The 25,131-nt window shown below is 42.6% G+C and overlaps 1 protein-coding gene across 1 annotated transcript in view; it reads left to right on the top strand.

The window, feature by feature from the left end:
- Nucleotides 1–25,131, top strand: part of LOC120053195 (large neutral amino acids transporter small subunit 1-like) — a 33,699-nt gene that overhangs the window by 2,300 nt on the left and 6,268 nt on the right. Inside the window, exons 2-8 of the mRNA XM_039000354.1 lie at nt 1,532–1,657; nt 10,262–10,367; nt 11,578–11,622; nt 21,826–21,949; nt 22,166–22,269; nt 22,563–22,659; nt 22,888–23,037. Coding sequence (XP_038856282.1) covers nt 1,532–1,657; nt 10,262–10,367; nt 11,578–11,622; nt 21,826–21,949; nt 22,166–22,269; nt 22,563–22,659; nt 22,888–23,037 — 752 coding nt within the window. The remainder of the gene's footprint in view (nt 1–1,531; nt 1,658–10,261; nt 10,368–11,577; nt 11,623–21,825; nt 21,950–22,165; nt 22,270–22,562; nt 22,660–22,887; nt 23,038–25,131) is intronic.

Raw genomic sequence — 25,131 nt, 5'->3', positions numbered from 1 at the left:
CATCTCTCTGTTACAGACTTTTGCCCATTTTGTACCCATCTCTCTTGTAGCATACATTTCTCTGTTGGGGGTATGAATCAGTGGAGGCTGCTGAGGGGAGGACGGCTCATAATGAAGGCTGGAATTGAGTAGAATGGATGGAATGGAGTGAATGGTATCGAACACATGAAAACCATGTGGTTGATACCATTCCATTGACTCCATTCCAGCCATTATTATGAGCCGTTCTCCCCTCAGTAGCCTCCACTGGTATGAATGCCTGATTAAGGTGCAGGAATGTGTGTGTGAACGTCATATGGTATAGTGCCTGCTCTAGTCTCTAATCCCTTTTCTGAGTGTGTAATCCCCAACAGTGACCACATGATACAGACTGAGATAGAGTGGCAGCCAAGCCAGGGCACATATATAGATTAGAGATAGGGTTGAAGCCAAGATGTTGTTGGTCTAGACTCTAGAGTTGACATGGTCAGTCAGGATAGCTAAGCTTCTATTATCCACAATACTGTTCCATGCAGTTTTGCTAATCCATTGAGTTGTGCTAGGCTATGATGTTTGTCTGACCGTCTGTGTTATTGTTCCAGTGATTGATTTGGTGTTTAGTAGTTATTAGGTCGCCGTGCTTTAGTTTAATGTATAGTTCCACAGTAGTGAGGTTTAACACAGTGGCCCCCTGGCTGGCTCTGTCTGGCTTCTTTAGCGGGTTGTGGGTTGAAACCTCAGGTTCAGTCCATGTCATTTGTTTGGGAGGCTGAGACTGAAGCCTTTTTGCCTTGGTAGTCCCTTTACTCTGATCCCAGTGGCAGAAGGTCTGCTCTCTCATTCTCACTCTGTGTGAGTGTGTGTTTTCATGTCTGTGTGTGTGCCATTCCTCCCAATCTATACTGTACTCCCACACAGGCCCTCTTTGTTCTGTTTGGTTCCCCATTGTTGCCCAGGCTGATTTTATTTATGGTTTTTTGAAGTGTTCGTTAGTTAATCTTTTTTAATGGGGAGTCAGAGGGACAGGGGGAGGGCCTTGATTTTATTCCAACAAGAATCTGTTTACTGGGTCTCTGAACTATTCCACCCTCTGTGCCACATGACACACCTCACAGCGGTCCAGCGCACTGATCATTTACATTTTAGTTATTTAGCAGACGCTCTTGTACAGAGTGACTTACAGGAGCAATTAGGATGAAGTGCCTTGCTCAAGGGCACCTCAACATATTTTTCATCTAGTCGGCTCTGGGGGTTCGAACCAGCGACCTTTCGGTTTACTGGCCCAACACTCTTAAATGCTAGGCTACCTGCCGCCCGATCACATATATAATGTGGGCTGGGTGCTGGGGTTTCCCAACCCGAGCCTCAGGGTCCCGCTGTGCGTGCTGAGGGGATGCTACGCGAACATTTAGTACCTTCAGCAGGATTTATTGGGCTTACTGAGCTTAGAAAAGGTCGGAGAATTTGTAAAGATTTTTTTTAGCTCATTCATGTAGACAGTAATAAAAAGGCATAACTCTCACACACTGTCTCTTTCTCTGTCTTTCCCCAGTGCTGTTGACTGCTATAAACTGCTACAGTGTGAAGGCAGCCACGCGGGTCCAGGATGCCTTTGCAGCTGCCAAGCTCTTTGCCTTGGGCCTCATCATCATTATTGGTTTTGTGAAGATTGGCAAAGGTAAGATACAGCCACACAAAATCACTAACACACTCATCATAATGCACTTTACAGGAGGAGGTACACAGTGAAAACTAAACAGACAAGCCATAAAGTGCCATGCGACGGGAAAGGAAGTGGTCATTTGTAGCTCAGTTGGTAGAGCATGGCGCTTGTAACGCAAGGGTAGTCCGATTCCTGCTTCGGATAAAAGTGTCTGCGAAATGGCATATATTGTTATATATTATAAGTCAGGCCCAATAACGATGTGTCAGGTGATCCAGTGCAGGAAGTTGGCGTGGCCTTCATTGCCAATAAGGTGTTTCCCCATAGATGGAGGGTGTCCCCAAGAGAGTGAAGTAACTGGCTTAGCCTAGGGCCCAGTTTTTCTAAAGTTATCTATCCGGAATTCGGCTATCGGATAGGATTAAATGTATAGAAATAGAATGTAAAGAACATGAGTCCCCATTCAAGTCAATGATTCATCCGTTCTATTCATTCTATTGTTATGCATTTAATCCTATCTGATAGGTAACTTTTAAAAAACTGGGAGCTGGCAAATAGAAGTCTTCTTCCTGTTGACTAGCAGGATCAAGCATTATCATGATTGATTTTATTTCAGTTTCATATGACCTTATAAAACACTATATCTTGAAGAATCATGTGCACAAAAAAAAAAAAAAAAATTAAATACAATTGACATGCATGCAAAAATAATCATAGCAAGTACAGCTACCATTTTGTAACATTATACAAAATGGTAGCTGTAACATTTTTTTATGAGCAGTATCAAATACGCCCTATAATTTCTAGACGCACAAAGGCAGCTTCATATCTCAGCAGCTTAAACATGAGTCAGTCTTTGAGAGCACAGGAAACTGCTGCTATCACAGAACCAGGAAAAACACCTCATGTTGCACTAAGTAAGAACAGAATGGATAAAAGAAATGGCAAACAAATAATCAATATTATACCCATCCTGTTCCCAACTCAAGGGTCCCAACTGGGGTCCTAAGGAAAGTTATTTTCATAAGATTATGATCATTAACTTTTAGCGATATAAGTCAAACAGACATCACCATTCAATCCACTAGTGTTTTGGTTCAATTAAGATGTTCAGCCCAAATGAGAGGCATAAAAAACAACGTTATCATGTTCCAACAGTAAAACACTACTCCATTGTCCTGCGGGAGGAAGGAGAGCTGAGGGCCAGTCAGTACTGATTGAGAGATCAGTGTGGACTGATTCAGTGCCCAGACTGGGCTTATGGGCCACCTTGAAGGAAAACAAACAAGTCTTCCAGTCAGACTGATTTAATGTTATGTAAAAGTAATTATGTTAGAATAATAGGTACTGTTGAAGTGCAAGGAATTGCACTTTTTAAAACCTTTGTCCTGGAGATGCCTGAGATTTTGTAGCCTGATGTTTTACTGTAGCAAGTTAGCAAATGAGAATTCCTTTACAGAAGTGTGTGGTTAGTGCATGGGAGCAAATGAGTGATTCAAGCTTAACTAAACAGCTTCCAGAGAGGTGCCACCCTACTTACCAGAGGCATGCCCCCCCCCCCCTTCAGTGTACCAAGACTGCAATGTTTAAGATGCATACATTTGCAATGCTGCTCAGGGAACCGTTTCTGAGACTGCTAACCTTTCCCAGGTAACCCTGTGGCCTTAGAAGCCAGATACCCTCTGTTGGGTGAATATGTGTAGTCATGGCCTGCTGTGTAACCATGGCTGGTCCTGTTCTTTCCTGTTGGCCTCCTTGTTATCACATCTCTTTCCCTTCTCCTGGTTGTATATTTGGATGCATTTGAAGTTGAGCTGGCACATGAAGTTAAGGGTGAAGTGTATGAGAGAGAATTTCTTTGCAGGCCAGAGCACTGGGGGAAAAAATGGTTTAATCAACGTTGTTTTCATGTCATTTCAACCCAAGAAATCAATGTGATGACGTTAAATCAACGATGAAAACTCATTGGATTTGTAAAAAGTCAATGTAAGGTCATTTTGTGTTCTTTTTCACACAACTTTGAACCTAAATCCAATGGCATGGTGAAATGTTTTGTTGATTTCGCATTGAATTCACATTAGTTGAATGTAAATCAAAACTAGATGTTGAACTGACATCCTTGTCCAGTGGGGGAGCTCTTGCTTAAAGTACCAGACTAGATTGAATCAACCGTAACATTGGTGGTGGACTTTTAGCTATTTTTGTCAGACACTATAATACGGCTAGGTAGATTTAATACTATCAATCATTCAGAGTTAAATATGGTTCCCCGGCTCTCTATCTTCTGTCTTCAACAGCAGCCCCACTCTCCTCCCCTCCATCTGCATGGTCCTGTCTGACTCTGCCAGTGGTCACAGACAGATGAATGGCAGGCTCTAAGGGGGAAAAATATATTTAAATAAAGAAGAGCTATGGGTGTCTGTGTCTGCAGGGTCAATATGTTAGTGCTGGGTGGGAGTGGAAGTTGGTGAGGGGCTTATGTCAGATGGGCGTTTTCTCACAATGCATTTGTAAATTAATCTCTTGTAGGCCCCAATGATCATTGGTTACAGTCTGCTTTTCACAAAAAGTTTCACAAAAAACAGCAACTTTAAACACTTAATTGTTTCTTGTTCATTCTTACACTGACTGATCTTTCTAATAGAGGACATTTTTGATGGTTTTACTTGCAATGATCATGGTAGTGGTTGTCTTTACTTGAATGAACTTGTTGTAAGTCCCTATGTGTCAGAGCATCTGCTAAATTACTTAAGTGTGTCTATATCTGTATTTCTTTGTCTGTCGGGATGTGTGCGTGTGATAGTTTTATTGCCCTGTGACAAACTCAGTGTTGTGAAATAGCATGTATCGAATTATCACGGTCCTCCTGCTGCCAGCTCATGGCTGTGGTATGGAGGAGGCTCTTCCAGAGCTGGACTGCTCTGGTCTGGTCTTGTCTTATCTGGGTGGGACACCACTGGGTTGGAGAGATACATCTAACGACAGAGGTCAAATGAACACTCCTCTTGTCCTTTTTCTCTTTTCCTGACAGAGACATGCTCACTTCAGTGCATTTTAAACCACCTGTTGTCTATACTGGGCAGTCACCTAGGGTAAACGGATTAAGTATAAGATTCTGGGTCATTCCTTCATTTGGCAATAGGCTCAAGCAGGTTAATGGCAACAGGATTGTTAAAAACTAATCTGATTAGGCTACTGCAATAGTCCAGTTCCTTTTCAATCAAGTGTTTTTGTTTGTCTTTTGGAGCCAGTCAGGAGGCTCTGTAGGGACATTCCTTGTCTGCGTGTCTTTAATGTGTGTTTTTCATGTGTACATCTCTGTCTCAGTGCATCTCCCCTTGGCTGCTTATGAAATAGGCAGCACTGCAATAGTTTTGCCATCACATTTCTTTCTGCTGGCTCAGTTGAAGGAACGGTAGTCAGTATTGTAACGGGATCTCTTAATGGTTTTTTTACAACCTGACCCAGCTGCTCATTGTGCTGCTGTGACCAACTTTAACCCCTCCCCAAATACAACACACATACGCCCACTTCCTGGCGGGTAGGAGCGATGGGCCAGTAACCAAAAGATTGCTGGATCGAATCCCCGAGTTGACAAGGTAAAAATCTGTTGTTCTGCCCCTGAGCAAGGCAGTTAACCCACTGTTCACCAGGTGCCGATGACGTGGATGTTGATTAAGGCAGCCCCCCGCACCTCTCTGATTCAGAGCGGTTGGGTTAAATGCAGAAGACACATTTCAGTTGAATGCATTCAGTTGTAAAACTGACTAGGTATCAAATCAAAATCAAATTCCCACAGTCTCCCTGTAGCTAATCACGTAACTGCCAATCATATCTACCTGTCAAGCCACTCCGACATTGCTCGTCCTAATATTTATATATTTCTTAATTCCATTATTTTACTTTTAGATTTGTGTGTACTGTTGTGAATTGTTGGATACTACTGCACTTTTGTAGTTAGCGAAATGCTTGTGTTCCTACACCCGCAATAACATCTGCTAAATAAACTCAGTAAAAAAAGAAACTTCCCTTTTTCAGGACCCTGACTTTCAAAGATAATTTGTAAAAATCCAAATAACTTCACAGATCTTCATTGTAAAGGGTTTAAACAATGTTTCCCATTGAACCATAAACAGTTAATGAACATGCACCTGTGGAACGGTCGTTAAGACACTAACAGCTTACAGACGGTAGGCAATTAAGGTCAGTTATGAAAACGAAAGAGGCCTTCCTTCTGACTCTGAAAAACACTAAAAGAAAGATGCCCAGGGTCCCTGCTCATCTGCGTGAACGTGCCTTAGGTATGCTGCAAGGAGGCATGAGGACTGCAGATGTGGCAAGGGCAATAAATTGCAACATCCGTACTGTGAGACGCCTAAGACAGCGCTACAGGGAGACAGGATGGACAGCTGATCGTTCTCGCAGTGGCAGACCACGTGTAGCAACACCTGCACATGATTGGTACATCCGAACATCACACCTGCGGGACAGGTACAGGATGGCAACAACAACTGCCCAAGTTACACCAGGAACGCACAATCCCTCCATCAGTGCTCAGACTCAGCAATAGGCTGAGAGAGGCTGGACTGAGGGCTTGTAGGCCTGTTGTAAGGCAGGTCCTCACCAGACATCACTGGCAACAACGTCGCCTATGGGCACAAATCCACTGTCGCTGGACCAGACAGGACTGGCAAAAAGTGCACTTCACTGACGAGTCGCGGTTTTGTCTCACCAGGGGTGATTGTCGGATTCGCGTTTATCGTCGAAGGAATGAACGTTACACCGAGGCGGTGTGTCACAGCATCATCGGACTAAGCTTGTTGTCATTGCAGGCAATCTCAATGCTGTGCGTTACAGGGAAGACATCCTCCTCCCTCACGTGGTACCCTTCCTGCAGGCTCATTCTGACATGACCCTCCAGCATGACAATGCCACCAGCCATACTGTTCGTTCTGTGCATAATTTCCTGCAAGACAGGAATGTCAGTGTTCTGCCATGGCCAGCGAAGAGCCCAGACCTCAATCCCATTGAGCACGTCTGGGACCTATTGAATCGGAGTGTGAGGGCTAGGGCCATTCCCCCCAGAAATGTCTGGGAACTTGCAGGTGCCTTGGTGGAAGAGTGGGGTAACATCTCACACCAAGAACTGGCAAATCTGGTGCAGTCCATGAGGAGGAGATGCACTGCAGTACTTAATGCAGCTGGTGGCCACACCAGATACTGACTGTTACTTTTGATTTTGACCCTCCCTTTGTTCAGGGACACATTATTCCATTTCTGTTATTCACATGTCTGTGGAACTTGTTCAGTTTATGTCTCAGTTGTTGAATCTTGTTATGTTCATACAAATATTTACACATGTTAAGTTTGCTGAAAATAAACGCAGTTGACAGTGAAGTGACGTTTCCAATAAACGTGACCAATAAAAAGTTGCTGTTAACTATCCACTGATATTGTATTAAGAAGTTTTAAACTATTAGGCCACTTTTATCTTGACCAAATAATACAGCTGGCTCCAAATTAGGAGAACCTAGTGCTGTGGGCCAAGCCAGTATCTCTTGACAAAGAAAACAAAGAAAAGGATTCCAATGTTAGCCTTATCTGAGTGGGGTTTGTAGATGTACCTTCTCTAGTGATAAAGATGGGGGCAAATAGTGAAAAACCATTTGGCAGTACGTCCAACCGGATTCACAACCGCAGACCATGCGTAACCACACCAGCCCAGGACCACACCCAGCTTCTTCACCTTTAGGATCGTCCGAGACTGTGGGTTTGCACAACCAAAGAATTTCTTCACAAACTGTCAGAAACCAGGGACCTGACCTGACTGCAGTTCTGCATCATAAACGACTTCAGTGGGAAAATGCTCATCTTCGATGGCCGCTGGCACCCTGGAGAACCGTGCTTTTCACGTATGAATCCCGGTTTCAACTGTACCAGGCAGACGGCGTGTATAGCATCGTGTGGCAAGCGGTTTGCTGATGTCAACGATGTGAACAGAGTGCCCCATGGTGGGGGTATGGTATGGGCAGGCAGGCATAAGCTACAGACAACGAACTCAATTGTGAATTTTGGTGCCATCCTTGACGATGCCTACTTCCTGCCATGGAGAGAGGAACGCCATGGGCATAAGGATTGTACCAAACTTTCTAACCTGCAACTCGGGACACCTGCATTTCACTATGGAACATGACGAGGGAGGTCTGAACTTCCTGGATGTACACGTCCACAAAACAGGTGTAGACATTGACCACAGTACCCCTCACCCTGAGGACCAACCTGTATAGTCTACCACACTTTCATTTGCACCACCAGCTGAATAGCGTTTTCTTCCTAATTGTCTTCCCCACGCCCTTTATGAACTTGTCCATTCCCTTGTTCTGATTATTCTGCTGAAGGCCATTGAAGGCCGAAAAGTTTATTTTAACCTTGCTTAAATAAAACAATGAATTCTTAATGGTGAGCGAGCGTTGAGCATTTTCCTTTTCAATTATGATTACATTCTTTGCACCTTGACTCACGCTGGTAAGAAGTGGAGGGCGCGCAACCAATATATATTTGTGTCATAGAGTTTCAATGGACTAGCTGACGTTGCAGAACTTTGGGAAGACCCTTACCATGTTGGGACGTCATGCAGGCTTTAGGCTTAGAGTTGGGGGACAATAAAGGTGGTAGGTCATGGTCCTACACGAAGAGGGACATGGGGGTTCTCACGGCCCAGTGTTTGTCCTGGTTAAGCATGGGCCCCTGTCTGAAACAACACTCTGAGAATTGTTTGTTCACAGAATGTCTGGCTCTTTGGGCCAGCTGGTACTGTTGGAATGTCCATCCCTGGTGTGTTCCCTCAGGCATACGCTTCACGTTTACCTTTTTTTAACAGGTAGCCCCCTGAGTTGTGGAATCAGTGAAATCCCCATTACTGTTGACGGTAGGGGATTAAAGTAGAGGTCGACAGATACCGATTATTGGAGGACAAAAAAAAAGCAGATACCGATTAATCAGACGATTTTTCTATATATATATATATGCAATAATGAGAATTACAACAATACTGAATGAACACTTTTATTTTAACTTAATACGTAAAATCAATTTAGTCTCATAAATAATGAAACATGTTCAATTTGGTTTAAATAATGCAAAAACAGTGTTGGAGAAGACAGTAAAAGTGCAGTATGTGCCATGTAAAAAAGCCAACATCTAAGTTCCTTGCTCACAACATGAGAACATATGAAAGCTGGTGGTTCCTTTTAACATGAGTCTTCAATATTCCCAGTTAAGATGTTGTAGTTATTATAGGACTATTTCTCTCTATACCATTTGTATTTCATACACCTTTGACTATTGGATGTTCTTATAGGCACTATAGTATTGCCAGCCTAATCTCGGGAGTTGATAGGCTTGAAGTCATGTGCTTCAAGCATTGCGAAGAGCTGCTGGCAAACGCAGGAAAGTGCTGTTTGAATGAAAGCTTACGAGCCTGCTGCTGCCTACCACCGCTCAGTCAGACTGCTCTATCAAATCATAGCCTTAATTATAATAACACACAGAAATACGAGCCTTTGGTCTTTAATATGGTTAAATCCAGAAACGATCATTTTGAAAAAAAACGTTTATTCTTTCAGTGAAATACAGAAAAGTTACGTATTTTATCGAACGGGTGGCAACCCTAAGTCTAAAGGACTATTTATGACACAACCTTCAATGTTATGTCATAATTATTTAAAATTCTGGCAAATTAATAAACGGTCTTTTTTTTAGGAAGAAATGGTCTTCACACAGTTCGCAATGAGCCCGCTGCATATACAAACTGCTGCACATAACCTGACTCTCCTTGCACTGAACGCAATTTCCCTAGTTAATATTGCCTGCTAACATTAATTTATTTTAACTAAATATGCAGGTTTAAAAATATATATATATTTGTGTATTGATTTTAAGAAAGTCATTGATGTTTATGGTTAGGTACATTGGTGCAATGATTGTTCTTCTTTCACGTATGCGCATTTGTTAAATCACCCGTTTGGCGAAGTAGGCTGTGATTCGATGATAAATTAACAGGCACCGCATTGATTAAATGCAACGCCGGACAAGCTAGTTAAACTAGTAATATCAACCATGTGTAGTTTAACTAGTGATTATGTTAAGATTGATTGTTTTTTTATAAGATAAGTTTAATGCTAGCTAGCAACTTACACGAGTGCAGCAAGGAGCCAAGGTAACAGGTGGTCAGCCTGCCACGCAGTCTCCTCGTGGAATCGGCCATAATCGGCATCCAAAAATGCAGATTACGATTGTTATGAAAACTTGAAATCTGACCAATTTGAAATCTGACCAAATTAAAAATCGGCCAACCTCTAGATTAAATTTTAAACCACGCATGCTCACAGCCTTTTGAACAAGCTCTAAATTATATTAGTGATATTTTGTCTGCGTACATATATCTAGCCCTGCACTATTTGAACGGTTTCAAGTTGGTCATGATGCATTTGTTATCTAGTGTTTTATCATTCCAGGACCCTGCTCTGACAATTTATAGGGATACTGATTCTGTCCACTTTGTGTTCAATGATTGTCAACTTTGGTCTTAACTTTCCAACTCCCTTTTTCTCCTTCCAGGTGACACAGTGAACCTCCTACCAGAAAATTCTTTCAAGAATTCAAATTATGACTTTGGGAACATTGGTCTGGCCCTATACAGTGGTCTGTTTGCATATGGGGGCTGGTAAGTACAGAGAACTAGAACTTGACTGACATCCAGGACTATTGAACACTAGGCCAGCATTGTCCATTCTAATCCCATTGTAAACACCCTCTTAGAGTTCTTAAGTCAGTCCTCCTAAGTGAATTGAAAAGTCTGTTCAGACTAATCCCCATGCCTGGTGTTCACTCCCTCTTTCCCCGTCCCGCTTTCTCCTCACTAGCTCAGCTTCCATCCAATTGGCAACATTTGCATGCAAATATTCTAAAATCTGCATAAAGGAAATATGCAAATTTTTCCACAAGTGGTGTGTTTCCACCGAACTTGAATCTAATGTTCAATGTGTTTCCATTTGTATTTTCAACTCTACCGATAGTTAATAGCAAATGCGCCTTGGTCTTGGCACACAGCTCCAGTCTACATGAACTTATTTTAATTTAACTAGGCAAGTAAGTTAAGAACAAATTATTATTTACAATGACGGCATAGGAACAGCAGGTTAACTGCCTTGTTCAGGTGCAGAACGACAGATTTTTACTTCGTCAGCTCGTGGATTCGATCTAGCAACCTTTCGGGTACTGGCCCAATGCTCTAACCACTAGGCTACCTGCCGCCCCTGTAGCCTGATGGATAAGAGCGAGAATATTTTTATTTATCAAAATGGCAGTCAAGCATTGATCATCATGTCATCAGAATAAGACCCTTGATATGTTATTGGAAAGGAGCATCAAGCTCATATCTTGCACTTTCACCACCCTGTAAAGGTCATTACTTGTATAATCTGCATGGTTTCCCAAGTCGTAGTGGGAGGAACACACACCATGTCATCGTGTGGTTTCAAGTTGACTTCGATATGGTAGCGTTTACATCAATATTTGCGCATAAAGGCATTTCCACCGCCATTTCTCGCATAATTCATTTTACAGACAAAGATCCCACTATGTCAAATGAACAAATTATCTGCTGGCATTTACCAAATTGTACCAAAACTTCCTGTTTCCATCACAGCTTTACTTGCATAAAAACTGTGGATGGAAACTTGGTTACAGTCTCACTCTTTACTCCCGCCTGGTCTTTTTACCACTGTTATGTTTTGTTCATCTGGTATGGTATATGAAAGCAATGATTTAATATCCTCTCACCCTCAATGAAATCACAGCGTGTCTACGTTACAATAGATTTACAGTGTTCTGTTCTGATTGTGTATCTAAACCATGTCTTCTTTATCTTGCAGGAATTACTTGAACTTTGTTACAGAAGAAATGATTGAACCTTACAAGTGAGTGTCCAAACTGTTCCATGGCTGCGGTCCAAATACAAAAGATACACCCTCGTCCACTTACCCTCGCCTTATGCCCTTGGGGGAATCCGTCGCCATTTTGGAGGGTGGTCCAAATGATTAGCCAAGCAAGGGAAGTTTAACGTAAGACCCTCAGCCCTCGTTTTTAGTCGGCTTTGCGAGTGTACAATTATGTTCACGCCGGGCCTGAAACTCCATTATTCAAACCACGACAATTGTACATACGCTAAGAAAAGTATGCAAAAAACTTAATGGAGAAGTCAACAAAAACAAATGCAAATAAGTTAGACATTTAGCTACTACGTAAAAAGTAAATGTGTTTTGGAAATTGTAGAAATACATTTTTTTCCTTTTTCAGAAGTTCCAGCTAGGCAGGCTAATGTTAGTTAGCTAATTAATTTGCTAGCTATCATACAGTAGGCGTATATTAATAATTATATTTAATATAAGTAGACATTGTCACAGGCCGGCTCATAGCCTGTGGCAAAAAATGAGGGGACACGAACAGGTATAGGCCAATCAAAAAGGTTCTTTATTATAAACCAAAAACTTTTAACTTCTTATGGCTGCAATCCCGTTACCGGGATGATATGACAACAGCCAGTGACAGTGCAGGGCGCCAAATTCAAACATTATCTCATAATTAAAATTCCTCAGACATTCATGTGTTTTATATCATTTTAAGGGTAATCTTGTTAATCCCACCAAAGTGTTCAATTTCAAATATGCTTTTCAGCGAAAGCACTATAAACGATTGTTAGGTCACCACAACCACAATAAGCACAGCCATTTTTCCAGCGAAAGATAGCATTCACAAAACCCAGAAATAGAGATAAAATGAATCACTAACCTTTGATTATCTTCATCAGATGACTCATAGGACTTCATGTTACACAATACATGCATGTTTTGTTTGATACATTTCATAATTATAACAAAAAATCGAAGTTTACATTGGCGCGTTACATTCACTAGTTCCAAAAACATCAAGTGATTTTGCATAGCCACATCGTTTCAACAGAAATACTCATCATAAATGTAGATGATAATACAAGTTATACACATGGAATTATAGATATACCTCTCCTTAATGCAACCGCTGTGTCAGATTTCAAAAAACCTTCAGAAAAATAAACCATGCAATAATCTGAGACGGAGCTCAGAACAATAGCCAAATTAGCCGCCATGTTGGACTCAACAGAAACCAGAAAATACATGATAAATGTTTCCTTACCTTTGATGAACTTCGTCAGAATGCAGTCCTAGGAATCCCAGGTCCACAATAAATGCTTAATTTGTTCGATAATGTCCATTATGTATGTCCAATTAGCTACTTTGGAATTGTTTACCAAACGCGCTAACCAAAGTAACAAAGCGCGTCCACTATAACTTGACGAAATGTCCAAAAGTTCCGTAACAGTCAGTAGAAACATGTCAAACAATGTACTGTATCAATCTTTAGAATGTTGTTAACATACATCTTGAATATCGTTCCAACCGGAGAATTACATTGACTTCAGTTGACCGATGGAACGGAGCTCCCTCACGTGAACGCGCCAGTTCAATGCGTGGTCACCTTATGGCAGTGATTACTCATTCCTGTCTCCTTCGGCCCCCCTTCACATTAGAGTCAGACAAAGTTCTATTGACTGTTGACATCTAGTGGAAGCCGTAGGAAGTGAAAACTCATCCATATCTCGCTGTAATTTCAATGAGAGCTTGGTTGAAAATCTGCCATCCCCAGAAAAAATCCAAACAGAAAGTGGAACTTCTCAGGTTTTTGCCTGCCATATGAGTTCTGTTACACAGACATAATTCAATTTTTTTTTAGAAACTTCAGAGTGTTTTCTATCCAATACTAATAATATGCATATATTAGCAACTATGACATAGGAGCAGGCCGTTTACTCTGGGCACCTCTCATCCAAGCTACTCAATACTGCCCCTTCAGCCATAAGAAGTTAACTTTAAACAAAGAAAAAGGAATGAGGTGTGAAAGTATCATAATGTAGGGTGTATGTAAAGTGCAGGGATGCGTGAATCTGTGTGAATATGACTGAGTGAAAACTACGTAAAACTACAAAGGAACAAACAGGATCATACCTGGAGGAGCAGAGAGACAAAAGTGGTTAGTGAAGCAGCTTAACTTCTTATGGCTGCAAGGCAAAGTGTTGAGTAGCCAGTGAAATCATGCCCATTTCAAACGGCCTCCTACTCAAATCTTGCTCGTACAATATGAATATTATTATTCTATTTGGATAGAAAACACTTTCTAGTTTCTAAAACAGTTGGAATTATTTCTCTGAGTGAAACAGAAGCCCTTCTGCAGCACTTTTCCTGACCAGGAAGTGAAATGTCAGAAATCGATGCTCATTTCAACTTGATGCCTATACATGGTCTTGACACTTATGAGTCTGCTGACACTCTATACGCCTTCCTATTGGTGTAAAGAGGATGTCAGAGAAGAAATTTTTGTTCTCATCTTGTCTGTGGTGGAAAAAAACCTATTTCTTTGACCTGAGCGTCCACTTCCGGTACTCTGAAGGAAGTGGGATTGACTTCTGTTTTGCCTTCATAACGAACGGCTAACATCTCCGGCTCGAATTTTTTTTGATACATGTGAACATATCATCGTAATGTATGTTTTTTCAATATAGTTTAATCAGATTATTGACATTTTTTCGGGAGTTTGACCGTGTTCCGTCGCCTGACTGTGTTTAGGTCTGAGAGATTTGGGACACTCGGATACTGGAAATGGTAAATGAATAGGGATATTTCTCATTCTGAATCGAAACAACGACTCATCTGGACAGAGGACCCCCTTTTCAACATTCTGATGAAAGATCAGCCAAAGTAAGACTCATTTTATGATGTTATTTCATATATCTGTCGTGCATGTGAACGTGCCGTGGGCGCCCAAGTGTTTCCCTCTTTTGTGGCTACGCTAATATAGCGATACATTTTGTTTTCGCTGTAAAACATTTAATAAATCGGAAATATTGTTGGGAATCACAAGTTGCCTATCTTTCAATTGCTGCAAACTATATATTTTTCGGAAATGTTTTATGATGAGTAATTAGCTATTTGACGTTGGTGTCTGTAAATATTATGGCTGATTTCCGTGCACTTTCTGATTGTAGCTGAAATGTAAAATATGATTTATACCTGAAATATGCACATTTTTCGAAAAAAAATATGCTATACAATAAATATGTTATCAGACTGTCATCTGATGAATTTGTTTCTTGGTTAGTGGCTATTTATATCTTTATTTGGTCGAATTTGTGATAGCACCTGATGGAGTAAGAAACTGATGGAGTTAGAAAAGTGGTGTCATTTGCTAACTTGCTTAGCTAATAGATTTACATATTTTGTCTTCCCTGTAAAACATTTAAAATCAGACATGTTGGTTTGATTCACAAGAAGTTTCTTTCATCTGGTGTCTTGGACTTGTTAATGTGTGAAAGTTAAATATTTTTAAAAACTAGCTTTTGAATTTCGCGCCCTGCACTTGAGCTGGATGTTGTCATAAGTGTACCGGTGTCGGGCTGCCCCCGTAAAAGGTTAAATACCCTGAGCCCAGGTGGCTCCAATCACTAACGCCCCTCCTCTGCCTGCAGGAGGAACCGCCCCTGCAATGCAGAGGGGCTGTGACACCCCCCTCCTTAAAATGAGGGTCCCACCCTCAACCCAAATTTCAGCCCAACATATTCAAAACAATCCAAAGTTCACCAAAAAGATAAGAAAAAAGGATACAGTCCCGGCTCCTAGCAGTAGTCCCGTGTCCCCCAGCTGACTGTCCGCCCCTCAAACTCGGCAGCCCTGGTACCCGGGGAGCAATTTAAGAGGAAAGAGGCGCAGACAGCCCATTGGGGTCAGCAGAGAAGATACAAACTAGGTTAAAGGAGCACGGGACAGAGCATCAGCAATGATATTATCCTTACCACTAATGTGTCTAATATCAAGGATGAATGGTTGCAAGAACAAAGCCCAACGCATCAGGCGCTGGTTGGGATTTTGCAGGGACCTCAGAAAAATTGGGTTGTGGTCAGTGAACACAGTTAAGGGTCGAACCAACAGACTTCGAAGTGCTGTAAAGCCCAAATGAGACCTAAAGCCTCCTTTTCAATTACAGAATAGTTTTGCTGATACTCATTACATTTCCGGGAGAACAAACTGACTGGACACTCAACATTGTCATCATTCTCCTGGAGAAGCACAGCCCCAGCACCGATTTGACTGGCGTCTACATGCAATTTGAAATGTTTACCAAAATGTGGTGCTACCAACACAGGTGCAAAACAAAAGAGCCTTAACTGCATCAAATGCCTCTTGACACTGGGTGGACCAGAATTTCAGCCTTGGCCTTCAGATTGGTCAGTGGGGATACTACTACCAAAAAGTTTACAGAAATCACGGTAGTACCCCGCCATTCCCAGGAAGCGCATAAGTTCTTTCTTTGTGGAGGGCTGTGGTAACTGCTTCACAGCCTGGACCTTGGCTTCCACGGGACAGACAAAACCCTGACAGACAACCTTGCCTAGGTATGTGACTGTAGCTTTGGCAAACTCACATTTAGCCAAATTGATAGTCAACCTGGCCCACACCAGTCTTTCGAACAGGGCTTGCACTCTCCAAACATGCTCCTCCCAGGAGTCTGAGTAGACGACCACGTCGTCCAAATACACGGCACACCCTTCCAGACCTAAGACAACCCGATTCATCAGCCTCTGGAAGGTGGCTGGAGCATTCCGCAAGCCGAAAGGCATCACTGTATAAGAGAACAAACCAGATGGAGTTATAAAGGCAGCAATCTCACAAGCTCTTTTGGTAAGGGGTACTTGCCAATATCCCTTTAAAAGATCAAATTTGCTAACATACTTTGCTGACCCAACTTGATCAATACAGTCCTCCATCCTAGGAAGAGGGTAAAGGTCTGCTTTAGTAACATTGTTAACTTTTCTATAATCAGTGCAAGGTCTGAAAGTGTAATCAGACTTTGACCGAAAGACAGGGTGAAGCCCAATTTGAACATGGCTCCGCAATACCATTGTCCAACATATACTGCACCTCTGTTTCCAATTGCAGTCTCTTCTCAGATACACGATAAAATCTGTTTGATAGGCTTAGCATCTCCGATGTCTATATCATGCTTAATTAAGTGGGTTTGCGATAGAGTGTCAGAAAACAAAACAGGGTAGTTTCTAAGAGTTACCAATTCATCACGTTTCTCAGAGTCTAAATGATCTACCAAAACCAAAGTTTTGCAAAGTCTGGGAGTTTTTCATCCGAAACCCTAACTACCTCCTCTTCTCCCCCCTCCACCAAATGAAAGCCACAAGATGCAGTGACTGGAGCAGCAGTCAACATTGACCTCACCGCTGGAGTGCCTTCAACTTTGCTTTTGCAACTTTGCTAACATTGTAACAGGTTCACATGGCATAATTGAGGACTTCCTATGACTAGGGGTTTCAATAAGAGTTCAAATCTGACACTTTACGCAACAGTGAAGGACCACAGTATTTTGCCTGAAAAGGTGAACTTACAAGAGGCAGAAGAGCAAGTACACGATCACCGGGACTAAACTCACGCAGCTCAGCCTGTCCGTCATATTTCAATTTAATTTTCTGTTGAGAACATTTGTTTCTTACGCCAGTTCACCAGCCCTATACAACTTCAACCTAAAACCATTTACATAGTCAATAAGGTTCCGAGGTGGTTCCTCAGGCAAACAACCATCCTGCAACACTGCTAAAGGCCCACACAACTTATGACCAAACACCAAGTCATTTGGGCTAAACCCTGCTTTCCTGCAATACTTCACGAGCAGCTAGTAACAGCCAAGGTAACCCCTCCTCCCAATCTGCAGACAGTTCTGTACAGTATGCACGAAGCAAGGATTTTAAAGTTTGATGAAAACGTTCCAAAGCTCCCTGGCTCTGGGCACGGAACGCAGTAGACTTGTTGTGTTTAACTTTAAGCTGTTTGAGAACCTGAGCAAATAAATGGGAGGTAAAGTTAGACCCCTGATCTGACAAGATTATTTTTGGAATCCCAAATGTTGAAATAATTTGAGTTAACGCTTTAACTACTGATTTTTAAGTTATGGTACGCAAGGAAAACCTGCCTGATATCTAGTTGCTTGACACATAACCATTAAGTAGCTATGACCTGACTTGGACCTTGGTAAAGGCCCAACACAATCGATAATAAGATACTCAAAAGGTTGCCCTACGGCTGGTATTGGATACAAAGGTGCTGGCTTTACAACCTGGTTTGGCTTACTTGTGCGCTGACATGTATGACAAGTTTAATTAAACTGAGCTACATCCCGCTTTAAATGTGGCCAGAAAAAATTACGGAGTATGCGATCATAAGTTTTACGAACACCCATATGACCTGCCACATCACCATGTGAAGTTTGCAACACTATTTCGCAAAGTAGTAGGTACAACTATTTGAAAGACTGGTTCTCCTAGACCCTGATCATAGTGTGGAACCCATTTCCTGACCAACAGCCCATCAAGAAGAAAATAACACTATTCCTCACCACTGAATCAGGAACAACTTTATCAAACAGATCAGCCAAGGTAGTATCGGCCTTTTGCTCAGCCATCAATGAATCTCTAGAACTAGTCAACTGTTCTGTCTGGAGTTTGACTGGCAACTCAAGACTTTCTGGCTTACGCTCAATCTCCTTACGAGAGGTCGCGCGGGTAACCGCACAAACTGGAAATACCTCAGGAGACAGTTTTGATCCGGAGATTCCCTTACAGGGGACACAAGGTTGCTTCTTATAGATGTTTAGTTTGCCATCTGCCCACGCCTTACTACCTGCCAAGTCAATCCCCAAAATCATGTGGACTCCCTCTACTGGCAACTAAGCCCAACATCTACATCACCCTCTACCAGACCACATTTTAGGGTAACTTCATGTAAAGGACAAGAGAATGGAACTAAACCCATACCACGTACCATTACACAACTGCCAGTATCAGACTCTTTAGAGAACGGCAAACAGATTCCAGAGTAAAATAATCTAAAGCTACAGTGTCTCTTAAGATCTTGATTGAAACATTTTGGTTGCCATCTACCAGGGACACTACACCATCTGAAATAAAGGCTGGAAAATCAGTGGGAAGACTGAGAATCAAACTCAACTAGTGGCTGAAAAAGCTCACCCTGGTGGTCAGAGGCTGTAACAGGAGCTGCCATCACAGCAGGTTTAACTTGACCTGACTTGATTTAAGCAGAGGAAAATCTTTCTTCCAATGTCCTTCAACTAAACAGTAGCGACAGGTATTAGCATACACCGGTGCTTTAAGTCCTCCAGACCCAAACTTCTGTTGAGGCCTTTGGAAAGAAGCTCCAAAAAAGGTGACCTACTATTCCTAGAAGTAAAGTTATTTTTAATTTTTTTACATTTTACCTCCTTTTTCTCCCCAATTTCATGGTATCCAATTGTTAGCAATTACTATCTTGTCTCATCGCTACAACTCCCGTACGGGCTCGGGAGAGACGAAGGTCGAAAGCCATGCGTCCTCCGAAACACAACCCAACTGCTTCTTAACACAGCGCGCATCCAACCCGGAAGCCAGCCGCACCAATGTGTCGGAGGAAACACTGTGCACCTGGCAACCTTGGTTAGCGCGCACTGCGCCCAGCCCGCCACAGGAGTCGCTGGTGCGCGATGGGACAAGGATATCCCTACCGGCCAAACCCTCCCTAACCCGGACGACGCTAGGCCAATTGGGCGTCGCCCCACGGACCTCCCGGTCGCGGCCGGCTGCGACAGAGCCTGGGCGCGAACCCAGAATCTCTGGTAGCACAGCTAGCGCTGCGATGCAGTGCCCTAGACAACTGCGCCACCCGGGAGGCGTAAAGTTATTTTTATGGTACATGTCACCGTTTGACTCAAAATGGCTTTTATGTGTTAGCCTGTACTCATCTGCAAGGATTGCTGCATCACTTGGAGACTTAACTTTACGTTCATTCATGCATGTAGCAACCTGGTCAGACAAATAATTTTTTAGCTGTTCTAACAATCAAATTAGACAGAACCTCAAAAGTACTAACTTCAGAAGCTGTACACCAACGATTAAATGCAGAAGTCAAATCACAAACAAACTCAGAATAGGTTTGTGAATCTAACTTTATTCTGTAACGAAAACGTTGACGATATGCCTCTGGCACAAGCTCGTAGACCTTCAGAACTGCTGATTTAACTTTAGCAAAAACTTTACTGTCAGCTACACTCAGTGCTGCAAAAGCCTCACGTGCTTTACCTGTAAGTACACATTGCAACAACATAGTCATGTCCAAATCTGACCAAGCTCTAGCTTCCGCAATACGCTCAAATAAAGCAAAGTATGTGTCTGGATCTGACTATCAAATTTAGGCAGAAAACAAAGATTCTGTGAAACATCAAACTGGTAGACCTTCTGGTCTATTAGCATTTCTCAATCGAATTCTCTAACTGCATTTGCAACAGCTCCCTCTGCTGCTCAAAAGTTGAAGGGCTAGACTGAAAACTTGCACCCTCACTACTAGCAGACTGACCCCCAAAAACATCCAGCTTGAATCTAGTTAACAGTCTCTTTAATTTTCTTTTCAACAGTCTCAATCTGATAATGTTCAGCAAATTCAATTAACTGCTCCTTAGTACACAACTCTAAGGCTGCCTCTGGAGCTTGAACAAAACTACTCAGAATGGAAGACTATTACAAATGTTTCAAAAAAAACACAACTCACCTGCTGTCAGTCTGGGTTCAAGGACAGGAGCCACACCCCACTATCCTCCAAAAACAACTAACTGGCCCTGGTCTTCATGCAGTCACATGTGGTGGGGTTTTATGCACACAAAACCAGTGGAGTGGAAAAGATATCTGAAACTGGCATCCCCCCCCATAACCACAGAGGTGCTCCCAAGCCAATGTAGGGGAAAAGGGGTGCTCTACCCACGTTCACCTAAAACAAAACACCACGAGCCTCCTATTGACACTCGCTGATAAAACTGAACAGGAGAGGACTCCCACCTGAACAAAACCCAGAAAAACCCAGAGTGAATTGCTAACCAAATTTAGTTACCAAGCTAACTGAACCAAAAGAACACATGGCTCTCAACACTCTTCAACAATATTGGCCCAACCAAAACATCCCCTCAAACAATTCTTTTTGGCAATCTGAACTAACCCAAGTTAACTACAAAACAATAATCAAATAAGCCAAATTACAAAAAAACAAACGTATCAATAGTAAGACAAACTAGACAAAACCTTAACCAACTATGACAAAATGTTAAAGTAAACTAAAATACTAAAGACTAAAGTACAATTAACTTACGGATGAGCCCCCACTTGTCACAGGCCGACTCATAGCCTGTGGCAAAAATGAGGGGACACGAACAGGTATAGGCCAATCAAAAAGATTATTATAAACCAAAAACTATTAACTTTAAACAAAGAAAAAGGAATGAGGTGTGAAAGTATCATAATGTAGGGTGTATGTAAAGTGCAGGGATGCGTGAATCTGTGTGAATATGACTGAGTGGAAACTACGTAAAACTACAAAGGAACAAACAAAACAGGATCATACCTGGAGGAGCAGAGAGAGAGACAAAAGTGGTTAGTGAAGCAGCTTAAATACCCTGAGCACAGGTGGCTCCAATCACTAACGACCCTCCTCTGCCTGCAGGAGGAACCGCCCCTGCAATGCAGAGGAGGGGCTGTGACAACATGCACTCATAATTGACTGTAGCGCATATAAAGCACCCACAAGCTACCAGTGGCTGAAAACACAATCATTGCGGGATGATTGTGTGGTCCACTTAAAAATAATTCCTTCCTCCCTTGCCCTGCAAGTGTATACTCGTCAGACGTCATGATACATCATCAGACAGACAGTGACAACTTAATTTGAGGGCTGAGGGGATAGGGTGTGTCTTTTAAGTGTTTGGACCGCAGCCCATGTTCCTTGTAACATACTATAGGTCAAGAATGACTACCTATTCATTTTGAAAAGAATTACTGGTACATGCATGTTTTATGTTAACACGATTCCTGTGTCAGCCCGTTTCAAAGTTAGAATTACTTCAGATTTTCTTCCGACGTAGGTAAACAAAGGAAGTATTGTCAGAGGTGGCGTGTTAAACTCTATAACCCACTGCCCCCCCCACACCCACAGGAACCTGCCTCGTGCTATCATCATCTCCCTGCCCATCGTCACTGTGGTGTACGTACTGACTAACCTGGCCTACTTCACCACTCTGAGTCCAGAAGAGATGCTCAGCTCTGAGGCTGTGGCTGTGGTGAGTTCTCCCCCATACTGAACCGGCCTGTATTAGTCTCTCGTGACGGATTTATGGTGTCGAGATTAGCCTGTACATACAGTACAGAACCGTCTGTCTCCACTGGTACACACTCAATATCAGGTTACGTACATCACTGTATGTCTCAGTACACACAGCCCAGTGACTGGTAGACAGACTTTGTTTGCTGATATTGTTTGTGTTTCTGTCCTTCAGGACTTTGGAAACTACCACCTGGGCCCCATGGCTTGGATCATCCCTGTGTTTGTGGGACTGTCCTGTTTCGGCTCTGTTAATGGCTCTCTCTTTACATCATCCAGGTAACTCACAAACACACACACACTTACACCAGTGGAGGCTGGTGGGAGGAGCTATAGGAGGATGGGCTCAGTGTAATGTCTGGAATGGAATTAATGGAACGGTATAAAAAGTATAAAGCCATGTTTGACTCCATTCCAGACATTACGATGAGCCCGTCCTCCTATAGCTCCTCCCACCAAACTCCTCTGACTTACACTAATTAATTCACACACAAACTCCAATGCTATATACAAGTATGCTCATTTGGTTTGTGTGTATGTATAAATACTATAACCCCTGTTCTCTTTGTCAGGTTGTTCTTTGTGGGCTCAAGAGAAGGCCACCTCCCCAGTCTGCTGTCCATGATCCACCCCGACCTGCTGACCCCTCTGCCGTCACTCATCTTCACAGTACGTAACCTCTCTCTGACCAGGTGCTTCTCAAAACTGCACCACCATCGAGGGCTCTCATCATTCAATATGCTAAGTAAAACATAATATTGGAACTTGTAGTCAAACATTGAGCCTGAGGATTGAAGCTCAGTATTATGGTCATTATTAGCAATTTTTCATGCCTGTCGACAATAGTCACTGCTGTGTGCTACGTTCACAAATCTCTCTCTCATACTTCCCTCACAGTGCCTCATGACGCTGCTGTACGCCTTCTCCAACGACATCTTCTCTGTCATCAACTTCTTCAGTTTCTTCAACTGGCTCTGTATTGCCATGGCGATAATCGGCATGATGTGGCTGCGCTACAAGAAACCTGAGCTGGAACGACCAATTAAGGTGAGAATATGTGTAATGTCTCTAACCTATTTTCAACTGATCAGGCACCAAAGAGAGAGAGCTCTTTGTTTGCGGCTGATGCACGTTCATTTTCAATTTAGTCATGTAAAAACTGTCACACTGGCGTTTTCCAGTCCTAATGCCAGGTTCAGCAGTTTACTTGTCTAACATCGGCTCACTTGCGCTGATGTGGGAGGGGTGGCAATATTTGAAGTATGTCCTTAAAAACACGTGCAAAAGTGAGAATTTCATGCAGCGATAATGGGAAGTTAAGACCCACAAAATGCAGGTCTTAACGGTAACTCAGTTGATAATGGCATGGATGGTGAGAGCGGAACAGAGGCCTATCCAGACATGACACACAGTGCCCATGGAAGAGAGGAAACTGTTGGTTTCCTCTCATTTTGTTTAATATGATTAAAAAACAAGAATGCCTACCCTCCCCTTAATCAAGGCTGGTTTAGCAGCATCGCATAGGTGTGTCTTTTAATGCTGGCCATTAACCAGGTAGCCTATGAATAAAGGGCTTTTAAATGGTCTACTGAGAGTCCTTTGAAATATATATATATATATATATATATTTGTTTTCCTCGTGTTTTCATTATTCACAATTCACATACAGTGGGGAGAACAAGTATTTGATACACTGCCGATTTTGCAGGTTTTCCTACTTACAAAGCATGTAGAGGTCTGTAATTTTTTATCATAGGTACACTTCAACTGTGAGAGACGGAATCTAAAACTAAAATCCAGAAAATCACATTATGATTTTTAAGTAATTAATTTGCATTTTATTGCATGACATAAGTATTTGATCACCTACCAACCAGTAAGAATTCCGACTCTCACAGACCTGTTAGTTTTTCTTTAAGAAGCCCTCCTGTTCTCCACTCATTACCTGTATTAACTGCACCTGTTTGAACTTGTTACCTGTATATAAGACACCTGTCCACACACTCAATCAAACAGACTCCAACCTCTCCACAATGGCCAAGACCAGAGAGCTGTGTAAGGACATCAGGGATAAAATTGTAGACCTGCACAAGGCTGGGATGGGCTACAGGACAATAGGCAAGCAGCTTGGTGAGAAGGCAACAACTGTTGGCGCAATTATTAGAAAATGGAAGAAGTTCAAGATGACGGTCAATCACCCTCGGTCTAGGGCTCCATGCAAGATCTCACCTCGTGGGGCATCAATGATCATGAGGAAGGTGAGGGATCAGCCCAGAACTACACGGCAGGACCTGGTCAATGACCTGAAGAGAGCTGGGACCACAGTCTCAAAGAAAACCATTAGTAACACACTACGCCGTCATGGATTAAAATCCTGCAGCGCACGCAAGGTCCCCCTGCTCAAGCCAGCGCATGTCCAGGCCCGTCTGAAGTTTGCCAATGACCATCTGGATGATCCAGAGGAGGAATGGGAGAAGGTCAAGTGGTCTGATGAGACAAAAATAGAGCTTTTTGGTCTAAACTCCACTCGCCGTGTTTGGAGGAAGAAGAAGGATGAGTACAACCCCAAGAACACCATCCCAACCGTGAAGCATGGAGGTGTAACGAACGTCGTCGGGAGAAGAAGAAGAGGACCAAGGTGCAGCGTGGTAAGTGTCCATATTACTTTTAATAAATATGAAACACTTGAACAAAACAACAGAACGACAAACAAACAGTTCTGCAAGGTGCCAACACACAAAACAGAAAACAACTACCCACCAAGCACAGGTGGGAATGAGGCTACCTAAGTATGTTTCTCAATCAGAGACAACGATTGACAGCTGCCTCTGATTGGGAACCATACCAGGCCAAACACATAGAAATACAACACACAGAACAAAACATAGAATGCCCACCCCAACTCACACCCCGACCAACCAAAATAGAGACATAAAAAGGAACTCTAAGGTCAGGGCGTGACAGGAGGTGGAAACATAATTTTTTGGGGATGCTTTTCTGCAAAGGGGACAGGACGACTGCACCGTATTGAGGGGAGGATGGATGGGGCCATGTATCGCGAGATCTTGGCTAACAACCTCCTTCCCTCAGTAAGAGCATTGAAGATGGGTCGTGGCTGGGTCTTCCAGCATGACAACGACC

Source organism: Salvelinus namaycush, chromosome 9, assembly GCF_016432855.1.
Source record: "Salvelinus namaycush isolate Seneca chromosome 9, SaNama_1.0, whole genome shotgun sequence".
NCBI lineage: Eukaryota > Metazoa > Chordata > Actinopteri > Salmoniformes > Salmonidae > Salvelinus > Salvelinus namaycush.
The sequence above is the reverse complement of the archived record's forward strand: the minus strand, read 5'-3'. Positions and strand labels throughout refer to the sequence as shown.